Source organism: Lottia gigantea (genome assembly GCF_000327385.1).
Source record: "Lottia gigantea unplaced genomic scaffold LOTGIsca_42, whole genome shotgun sequence".
NCBI classification, from domain to species: Eukaryota; Metazoa; Mollusca; class Gastropoda; family Lottiidae; genus Lottia; species Lottia gigantea.
Window position 1 is genome coordinate 1,600,420 of NW_008709463.1, and position 11,938 is coordinate 1,612,357.

General features: G+C 33.7%; 1 protein-coding gene across 1 annotated transcript; it reads right to left on the bottom strand.

Moving 5' to 3' along the window:
* Positions 1–939: 939 nt before the first annotated feature.
* LOTGIDRAFT_163922 (hypothetical protein) lies at positions 940–8,636 on the bottom strand (the record flags this gene model as incomplete). The annotated part of the gene is made up of 3 exons (XM_009060429.1): positions 940–1,403; positions 4,405–4,518; positions 7,910–8,636. The coding sequence occupies 3 exons, from the start codon at positions 8,634–8,636 to the stop codon at positions 940–942; spliced, it is 1,305 nt and encodes a 434-aa protein (XP_009058677.1).
* Between the last annotated feature and the right edge of the window lie 3,302 nt (positions 8,637–11,938).

Sequence of the window (11,938 nt, forward strand, 5' to 3'; positions counted from 1 at the left end):
AAATAACATTCAGGTGATCCTAATGCAATAGCGATCAACAATTGTGTACGGTTGTGAATAAGAATACCGGTTAATAATTTCGAACGCAACTCTCATGCAACTGAGTTGTGAGTTGTGTTCAGAACTCATGGCCACTTTCATTATTCACAACCATACACAACTGGTAATCATTATAGTTTGAGGGCATTTTTAAATTTAGATGACAAAATGGTGTTAAACTATTTGACGTTGAGAATCGTTTCTTCCCAGGTAGCAAACTTTTCTATTGTAATTAATATTCGGTCAAGATTTTAATACCCCCAGGCTAGTCAAAAACAATTTATTTCTGAATAGGGTTATGATAGCGTTCAACCATGACAGATAAACATTTATTAAATAGCCATGATCGTTTTTAGATGGATAATTTTCAGGGTTTGGACAAAAATAATAAAATTTCGCTTTGAACACTCTTTTATTTGTATATGATACGACCAATCGGAAAAGAATCGTAATAACACAAGCACATAACGATATGTAGTCAGCGCACACTTGCGGTAGAGCTACCGGATTCAACCATTGGTTCATGATACGTACCTAAAATTCTACACACACTAACGGACAAGGCACATAAGGATGTCTTTCAATTTAACATGTCACATATTCTCCGATCACTTACAATTATGCCGAAGGGATGTCGTGGACCACCGCACACCGGCCACTTTTCGTATAAGTTATCATCGGAGTCCAAAAATCGCCTATTGTTCGATGACGTGATCGCACATTAAACGCCAACACTTATCAAAACTCATAGATGTTCTTTCATATTTTGGATCTTTTCAATTAATACAATTACAGGAAAAAGACACGACGTGTCCGTGAAGGAGGGTTTTGGCCACCACTAATATTTTGAAAATACGTGCTGTAGAGCATCTGAAAGACTTATTAAAGAAACGCCCGTTTTCACCCCTGACAAATTTTAGTTGAGTCATACATAATAAATCTAGCAATCTCTCCGATACTGGTGTCCATTGTCCGCAATTCGTTCAATGTGAAATATTTCTTGATCCAGCGTACGTACAAGTGAACCGCCGTGCTCTCTGACCACTCTACATGGCCGTAGTATAGTTCATAGATTCTCGACAAGTCCAGATCAAAAAACGTTCTGTTTTCAATGTGAATTAGGTCCGGGTACCTTTTAGAAAGTTCCAATGGCAGATACGTGGAGTGATAACCCCATCGTTTAGGATCGTACGAGTTATAGTTTCTGAACCAGACGTCTAAAAATGGCGCCATTTTCTTGGATATTATCACAGCGTTTCCTAGATTGTCTTTAGATTCGTGCGCCATTACCATCTGGTGATGTCGAAATCTGTCGAAACTTTTCAATGCGATTTGATCAACGTCAAAGTAAATTCCACCATGAGCTGGAAGTAGAAAGGAAAATAATATCATTCAAGGAGTAAAATTATGAAAAAAGTTTGGGTGATATAACAAGACTAATAAGCTGTGTTTCAGTAGCAAACTGACCATTTAAGGGGCTCATTAGAAGCCTAGAACACGAGTATAGGGGATAGAGGATAAATGTAAGGGCATAAAGTATCAAAGTGAGAAATAAACCAACCCTCAAGCACCTAACACCTAACACCGGTCCCCAGATAAATGTGTAAAAATACCGCTGCCCGTAAACATCAGACATGTACACTGTAAAATAATCGACTCTGACTTTTCTCAAATTTACTTGGTGAGAGTCACGTTAATCTGATTAGAATAAATCTCTATAGGTAAGGTACTCATATCAGTACAAACAAAAAACAACATAAAATAAACAAATACAGCCAACACCCATGTGACACTTCTTGGCAGCCTTTGTATCAAATATGTCATACCGTGAACATGTAAATAAAATTCAAATTAGGAGGCAAAAAACTGTTTAAAAGCATAAATTGAAGACCTGCGTTATACATAAATTATATATTTTTCTCGACTTGCGTTATAAAATGATGGCCTCCCACGTGGCTGGAACACAAGCATGATACCTGAAGCAATAATAGTGAGAGAGATTAAGGCAAACCCTCGACAATGCGCTAGGAGTAAATTGTGATGTTTTGAACACTAAGGAATCATATTAACAAGATGCTTGTCAAGTTTTTAAATGTGTTCCCGCTGTTCTCAAATGCAGTCAATATGCTTGAACAGCTCTTAAACGGTGGGGTGCATGTCAAAATTTCATTCATGGCTCAATGCAGTTTTTAACAATAAGATGTCGAGTCTGTATGTTCCACGTGTCAAACGAATGAAACCCCTAAAAGAGTTGTTAAGTGCGGTTCTGAGTGAGTCTGTTTTTGAGTGAATATCTTGGATGTCGGTCGGTGCGTCGTTTGCGCGTGTATCTCAGATGATTAAACGGCTTGAAGGTCGTAAGTTACAGGGAATTGTTAAGAGGTGTTGTAAATTTTGTATGTGTATCGAAGACACTTTGGCCAATGACCACCATCGTAGCCTATATACTTGGGTTAAAGCGTAATGGTAGCTTGGGTGAATTTATCATGAGGTAAATCGTACGGTCCGATCCATAACACGGTACCAACTAGCTCGGTATCACTACGTTTTACGTTAAAGAAAGAAATTTTGCGTTAAAACGCAGTCGTCTAAAATCTTCTACTATATATTATGCTGTGTTCATTGATTTAAATGTACTTTTATTTTTAGAAAGACCAATTATCGAGAATAATAACATTCTCTCGTGTCTAAACACCGTCAAATTGCTTCTTAAGTCTCCCCCATTCAGAGATTTCTGCAGCCCCCATTGAGATAATAAGCGTTACAGCAGATTCAATACAAGGCCATCTTTACAGGACTTAAAAAAGTAGGCCGGTTTAAATTTTAACCTCATATTACTAATGTATTTTGACAAAAACTTGTGAAAAAATGTTAAAATCATAGCCGTCAGGGTCACATCAATCTTCACAATGTCAATGTCTTATACCTTGATTGCAATAGCCAATATTCTTGTATAACTGAAGTTTGTAGATGCAGCAATTTGATTGGATTGTAGGCCAGCGAATACAGCCAATCAGAGCCCTCGACAAAAATGTTGTAAACATTATGCCATTTTGTTTACAGACTTTCTGTTGATGACTTGACTGTTTTCGATAGCGTTCCAACCAATCAAATCGCTGCATTTACAAATTTTCGTTATACAAGAAAGGTAGTTATTGAGGTAAAAAAGCAGTTTGTAATAGCTTGACATTATTAAGATGAAGTTTGTGATAGCTTGACATTGTGAAGATGAAGTTTGTAATAGCTTGACATTGTGAAGATGAAGTTTGTAATAGCTTGACATTGTGAAGATGAAGTTTGTAATAGCTTGACATTATTAAGATGACGTTTGTAATAGCTTGACATTGTGAAGATGAGGTTTTTAATAGCTTGACATTGTGAAGATGAGGTTTTTAATAGCTTGACATTGTGAAGATGAAGTTTGTAATAGCTTGACATTGTGAAGATAAGGATTTTAATAGCTTGACATTGTGAAGATGAAGTTTGTTATAGCTTGACATTGTGAAGATGAAGTTTGTAATAGCTTGACATTGTGAAGATAAGGATTTTAATAGCTTGACATTGTGAAGATAAGGTTTTTAATAGCTTGACATTGTGAAGATGAAGTTTGTTATAGCTTGACATTGTGAAGATGAGGATTTTAATAGCTTGACATTGTGAAGATGAAGTTTGTTATAGCTTGACATTGTGAAGATGAAGTTTGTAATAGCTTGACATTGTGAAGATAAGGATTTTAATAGCTTGACATTGTGAAGATGAAGTTTGTTATAGCTTGACATTGTGAAGATGAAGTTTGTAATAGCTTGACATTGTGAAGATAAGGATTTTAATAGCTTGACATTGTGAAGATGCCGCCTAGACAAATTTCGATTTTAAGTAAATTTCCATCACCAACAACATAATGCAGTTTACCTTGTAAGATCTGTAGTCTTGCAATGTCTGATTTGTGCTGAACATAGCCTAGCTTCCTGCCAAATATTCTAGATGGCGCCACTGTTCGCACGTGGATGATGTTCGGGATCAGTGTCAGCAAGTGAGTCCAATACGGACCAAAGGGGAGGTAATCAGCATGGACTAGAATCAAACATGGCCGAATATTTTTGTAGACGCTTATTATACTAAGATATGTATAGACGTCTAGGGAATGTCTGTTGAACCAAACGTAGTGGACAACATTTGGTACTTGAAGTCCGTCATAACAGTTCGATTGTATGTACATTTCCAAACACGGGCTTGACGATTCAATTGAGAATATTTCGGAAGTTGCACGTACTGTTGTAAAGGTCGACCATACTGATCTTGTATCACAAAATATTTTGAATTTCTGCCTAGTAAGAAATGACGATGAGAGAGTTATGTTCTGACAAGGGCCTATTCTATCTTCTAATATCGGTGGCCGAAAACCTGGGTACTTTATTTGTGTTGGTTTTGACATGGACACGAACAGGGGATGAACAACCAATCGAATACCTCCTTCACCTGAAAAATAATTGAAACAAACATTCATTTCTAAATGTCATATGAAGATTATATTAATTTCTGTATGAAAGATTTCAAATTATTATCATTAGGCCAGGCCTGTTATTATTTTCATTATTATTAAAAATGTTTATATAATTATAAGCCTCCAAGCAATGAACAGAATACAAATTTTTCCCCTTTTTTCTCCATGAAAGGTAATAATAAGAAGATTTAAGACGATGCCGCCGGCGAGCAATACGATCGTTTCAGGATTATTCATGAAATAATCATTCGTTTTGTGTTAAACTATCAAATTCAAAGAGAATATTCAAATGAACGATACCGATATATAAAGAAATATTGCCAGATAATGTAAAATGTATTGAAGACCTGGACCGAGACAAATTCGTAAAAAGAATGAAGCGAATTCGATATTTCGAACTGTCAAAATGATTGGTATACATTTCAAGAGATTTAGAAGGGTAATTTGTAACGTTTAGATGTCGGATTAAGGTCAATGCTGTCAAGACTAAAGGGAATAACCCGCCTAATTTTATACGTTTTTCTCGTTCAATGATTCTAAGGCCAAAGGCATGTTTCCCATATTTGTAGTTTGTATTAAGTCTTTTTGGTTTTGTAGCTTTCTATCGTGAAATTGTCCGGTTTAAAAAAGAGAAAATGTCCAGTATAATTAGAAGAAAATATCCAACCAGTATAAAAAAAGATATGGATAAATTTATGTAAGAAAGTCTCCACCCAGGGGGCCCTTTATTTATTTGAACCTGCGTACAAAACGTCTGCGACGAGCACCAGAATTCATAATTAATGGATATATTTTTGGGGTTTCTTCACCCTTTGCTTCATCAATTCTTGCTTTAAAAGTTCATCTTATTTAAGTTACTTTTGGGTGTATCTGGATAATTATATCTTAATGGACATTTTTTATGTGAAAAAGGCGTGAAAATCATAAATAATCTTTATAAAATGGTGATTCACAATTTTTGAAAATATTCGACGGTATTGAAGCTATATATAATAGATTAATTTTGTGAAACGCGGCAGAAAGTATTAAAAATTTCATAGAATAGCTTTCGATTAACTTGAAAATGACGTTCTTTCAGCCTTTAAATAGTTCATTTTACTGATGTCATGGTTCTCAAATGATAACAGTCATTCATTTTTTTTAATCTTATTAAGTTATTCCAACTGACTACTCCTTTTAACAATTAATTTGTAAATTCATTTAAAGAATTCATTTCGACACATTACTAACAATGGTTTAGAACATAGAAGGTATCTAACTTCTCCAAAATTTCGCCACCGCAGAATCTTTCGCGCAATATTTTAATTCAACAAAATATATTGCGAAATAAATTATAGATCCATCAGAAAAAGTGACGAGTGTTTGAGCTTGTTGGTTTAAAGGATACACAATAATTATTTTGCCGACCTCTTAAACAAATTTAGATTCTTATTCTGTATAAATATCTCAAATAATTCAACTTTCTGATAATGGCTTTGAGGTATCTTTTTAAAGTGTCAAACTTGGACATATTTTTTCAAAAATTTGACAAAAGCTTTTAAACCTGTAACTTTGTAATTTGATGCTGTTAATTAATTCAGCTCGACTTATCCTTTTTAAAACAATCATCTCAAATACAGGTTGAACATTTTCAGCCTCGATCCACTTGGCAGATCAGGGGTGTTTTTTTTTTACCTTTTCCATGAGTAGAATTATACGAATTTAATTTACTTATATTTGAGATTGCCGTACTGCAATTTTCATGTAATATTCGACCTATATTATGAGCCTAGATAAATATAGTCAGTAAATTCCAGATCTGAATAAAAGATTTGCTAAATTTTGAACGAAATTTCAAGGTTCTTTGATCTAAATCTTAGAAGAATTTTAACGAAATTTTCAAAGAAGTTTTAACGAAATTTTCAAGGAAATTTTAAAGAAATTTTCAAAGAATTTTGATATAAAGTTTATAGATTTATAAATCAATTATAGATGGAATATTAAATATAATGTTAACAGACGCCTGAACGAAATATTCAAAATATTATGAATAAACTATTTTGTGAATTTTCAATTAAATTCACTGAAATTTTAGATAAAAAGAGGAATTGTAAATATAATTATAATATATTATTTTAATATTGAAAAGATTATTTACTGGAGTAAAGTAAATATTAATCTAAATCTATCTGTAAATATGTGATAGATTTAGAATTGAAAATTTACTAATTTAAATATTTTCCCGAGTTTGGGAGAATTGCATTCAGATTTTCAATGAAATATCGATATTTACTCTGTTTATATGAAGTTAATATTTTGAATTATAGATACAAATATCACATAAATAGAAATATCAGTTAAATTTCTATTCAGCTATCAGTCAGAATTTTTCTATTGAATATTCAATAAAATATAATAGGATTAATTTTTTGTTGAAATATCAACGATATTTATATCGAAATATTAACAGTATTTACATTGAAATATCAACGATATTTATATTGAAATATCAACAATATTTATATCGAAATATCAACAGTATTTATATTGAAATATCAGCGATATTTATATTGAAATATCAACAATATTTATATCGAAATATCAACAGTATTTATATTGAAATATCAACGATATTTATATTGAAATATCAACAATATTCATATCGAAATATCAACAATATTTATATTGAAATATCAACAGTATCTATATTGAAATATCAACAGTCCTTATATTGAAATATCAACACTATTTGTATTAAAATGTCAACAATATTTATATTGAAATATCATCAATATTTATATTGAAATATCAACACTATTTATATTGAAATATCAACAATATTTATATCGAAATATCAACAGTATTTATACTGAAATATCAACGATATTTATATTGAAATATCAACAATATTTATATTGAAATATCAACAATATTTATATTGAAATATCAACACTATTTATATTGAAATATCAACGATATTTATATTGAAATATCAACAGTATCTATATTGAAATATCAACAATATTTATATCGAAATATCAACAGTATTTATACTGAAATATCAACGATATTTATATTGAAATATCAACAGTATCTATATTGAAATATCAACAGTCCTTATATTGAAATATCAACACTATTTGTATTGAAATGTCAACAATATTTATATTGAAATATCAACAATATTTATATTGAAATATCAACACTATCTATATTGAAATATCAACAATATTTATATCATAAATAGTAACTGAATTACTATTTATATCTGTCGTAAATTGTCTAAATTTGTCAAAAAAATATTAATATAAAATAAGACTGGAGAAATGCACAGATAAAATACCAGGCGATAAATTTTCAGTTTAAACTATTTTTAATGATACTCACTTGTTTGTTCTCTGTACGAGTCGGGATGAAGCATCACAAAAATATTGAAAATCGTCAGATAACCAATAGCCAAAATTACTACTAGAGGAAATTTTGTAAAGAAAGAGTGTCTCATTTTGTTAATTGGCTTGTCTTCTTTTGGTCTGACAGCTTGAGGTTTAAAAGTATCTGATGGATATTTCTGATCATAAAAATTCAACAAGCCCTGAAATTTATTGGCACTTTTTTCAGGACGACGAAAGTCTACATGATCAACATCTGCTTGTGGTCTTTCCATATATTGAAACAATTGTCCAAGATTATCCACACAACTGATTTCTGAGGAAGGAATTCCAAAATCTTCAGAATATGGAATTCCAATGGTCTGATCTTCAAAAGAATGATCTTCATCAATTTGAAAGTCCAAAGAGTTATCATCTGGTGTGGGATTTTTCAAAGATTGCACTTTCAGAAACTGATCTTCCAAAAATTGAGGTTCCAAAGAATTACCTCTAAAAGATTGGGTATCCCGAGACTGATCTTCTAAAAATTGCGGTTCCAAAGACTGATGTTTCAAACACAGAAGCTCTGGTGGTTGAATTTCCAAAGACCCATCATTAAAAGGCTGGCTTGGTTGAACTCCGGTCGACGTCTTTAGACCGAGATCCTCAAAGATCTGCGATCCAAAACATCTACACTCAGAATAAATACTCATAATTGGACCAGTATGAGGCTCTGATTTCTTCATAAATTACATCTTCTACCAATCAACACCTTACTAAATTGAACACCAATAACATCCAAGGCGACAGACCGAAAAGGCATCATATTTCACTTAAAAGGCTGTAATTAATAACAATGGCGTAGTTAAACATTTTTAAAATGGTGTGAACTTATTTCAAAGGTGTCACAACGTTGTCTAAAGTGGCAATGTCTAGAATAAGTTTGTCCTACATATCACTTAAATATGAATTGAAATTGACTGAACAAAAGCTTTATTATTTGTTTTCACAACAATAAAGTACATAAGGCAGTCATCTGAGAACGTCGTATTTTACAATGCCCTTCCAGATAACCTTTACATTATTTCTTCTGTTGATGCTGTAGCTAGCTAGGCTTACATGTGCTGGTACCAACGAATTTTCGAAACGAAAAAGTATATAAGAGATAATAGAGGTATGTAATCCTTTTAGTGGTTCGACAAGAGCCAGCATAAATAACATACCATTGACTATCACCAAAGATGATCTGATCCAATATAATTTAGTTGAAAAATCTATTGTGATAACCCTTGAAAGTTCAAAACATGGTGATATTATAGGATTATACAATACAATGGTTTGCTGTGATGTTACAAACTGCAACCCATGTGACTTTACACGATGTGATCCAATATTACGTTACAAGAAATTATTCTGTGTGACGTCACAAGCTACAATCCCATGTGGCATTACAAATTGTGATCCAACGTGACGTTACAAGCTGTGATCCAATATGACGTTACAAGCTTCAATCACACGTGACGTTACAAGCTGTGATTCAATATGACGTTACAAGCTTCAATCAAACGTGACGTTACAAGTTGTGATCCAATGTGACGATTCAAGATATAATCCAATGTCATGACCCATGGCCGTGTGATTCAAATTGAAGGTTTTAAAAAAAAACTTTTAAAGAAGCATTTAAACCTTTCTTAACGAGAAACGAAGCTGTCTGAATTTTAAATATGTGTCATAGTTTTAAATAGGCTCCCATTTTGTAAATTACGTTGTTATTACGCTGTTGGTTTCCAAGCTTTACATATTTCGCTGAATTTTCACAAAGACTTTCTCACAAGCTATCATTATGAAGTTGTTTTACTGCTCGTTACTGTAGGCGATAAACTTTTAAACTTTCTAACGAAATAATTGTCGAGTTGTCTTTAAACTGTTGGGTTGTAACGACCCCCTGCTTCAGAGGAGCGGATCACGATTGGCTGGCGAAGATAAAAAGGGATTAACACTCATTATGTTATAGTTGTATTAGAGTTTATTTGGTTTAATTTATAGACCGTGTTTCATTATATATGCTGTTTTCAGCGCTAAAATTATGAAACCACGTTCAAAATGTAATAAAATGAGTCATACGTCATACCTTCGGTTTCGTTTTAACGTGTTCCTGCGATTTACTTGTGATGCGTTTTAATAGGGGCGTTACCCCAGCTGATATTTTGGAATGAGAGAGGGAGAGGTTGTTCGTTTCCAATTTGGTGACTTATGAGCGTTAAGTGCATGTATAAATATCTCATCAGATTGTGTAAAGAAAACAATGGCATCACTTGCAAAAACTAATTTATTTACAAAAATCATAGCCATAGTAGAATTCTTTCCCTGTCAGACATCTTTTGGTCTTTAAGTATTATATTAACTGCTCTGAAAATATGAAAAAAAAAGATATGAAACTTTCCCGGATTTAGAAAATATTGTGTTTTAACAATAGATTAAGTAATGAAATTAAGCTAATGATGTGCGTAATGAGGGAAATTTCTCTCCTACTACTTTTTTCGATTTACAACTGCCTTGAGATCTTGCATCACTGACAAGGAGAAACCCGGTTGAAAAATCCGCTGGTATCATTTCGACCTTTTCTGGATTGAAGCCCTAGCTCAAAGCTTCCCGGGGATAGCGACGTACACCTACCGGTCCAATAATAGCTCTAAATGAGTACACTCTACAGATTACTCTATTCTGGTCAAACTGGAACACCTTCTCAACTTGTAGACTCTTGGCATTACACAGGAATCCACTTATCTGTAATATAAAATCACAAATGAAATGATATGAAGGGAGTTTTACGTCCTACAAAAATCAGATTGAATCGGGAGCTAGATCAAGAAACATCATGACCTTCTCAATTAAATTAAATATTTTCCCGCGCAAGTTTTTACTTTCGGTTCTGTGGTATAATGTAACGCACACCCAATACAATTCTAGCACTGAAGAAGGATATGAATGAGGACCATACTTGTAGCGTGTTGGCTGCTTCCGGGCAATCTTTTTCATCACAGAAGTCGAACGGTATACCAGCTCTTTTGTACCCATACCACAATCCAATCTGATCGCCAGGCTGCACCTGTATCCTCTCTTCTATAGGTATCTGTAGATTCTGTACACCATCATTGATGGTATTCGATACTCGATTTATCCCGATCATCTTGAAACTGAAAAAGGGATCTTTGTTAAAACATGGCCTTCTCGTCCATTGATGAATACCCCTTAGAGGTAAAGGAGCAGTGCGTTCAACATAGTGGTGGTACAAGGGCTTGGGGCTGCATATCAATTCAAATTTTCCAAGTTTTGCAGCAGCAATGACGGATGAGCGCCAGACACCTGAAACGACTTTTAATTAAGCTTCTGTAGGTTTGGATCGTTACTAGGCCTACTTGGTTTATTCATCTTGCACCTTGGCGCTCTCAATCCGCTTCCCATTTTGCTTTATATCTCAAGTTCCTAACCACATCTTGACTCACCTGAACGGGTCGGCAGTCGGTCTGAAAACTATGAAAGCAGCATCACCAGGGTAAAGAGAATAAAAATCCCATTGAATTATCTCCCCTTCTCTGGTAATCCGGAAGTTGTCATTGCTGGCAGTGTACATTTTACACATCCCCCCTACTCTTGAGAAACGAATTAATTGTACGTTACTGTTCGGGCCTATTCCAGTATCTGCCACTGAAAGAAGAAACGAAAGTTGCTTATCGATAATCTATAGGCACCTGCGAATAAAATTTGATATTCGTGAAAACGTGACGCACCATTGTTACTTACACTTGCAATCTGGAGCTGAACCAGACAAGGAACCATCCAACAAACAAACTCTGTCCAGACTACCACTGCTTCTCTCATATCCTTCTTTACATTTATACCTTACCAACTCTCCTGTCTGGAGAGACATCTTAGTCGTGTCTTGATCTACATTATCACTAGGTTCGTCAACAGCACAAGGTTTTGCTGGAAACAAAGAACATGTCAGATTGCAATAACAACCTAAACGGCATTTGATGTAGAGACG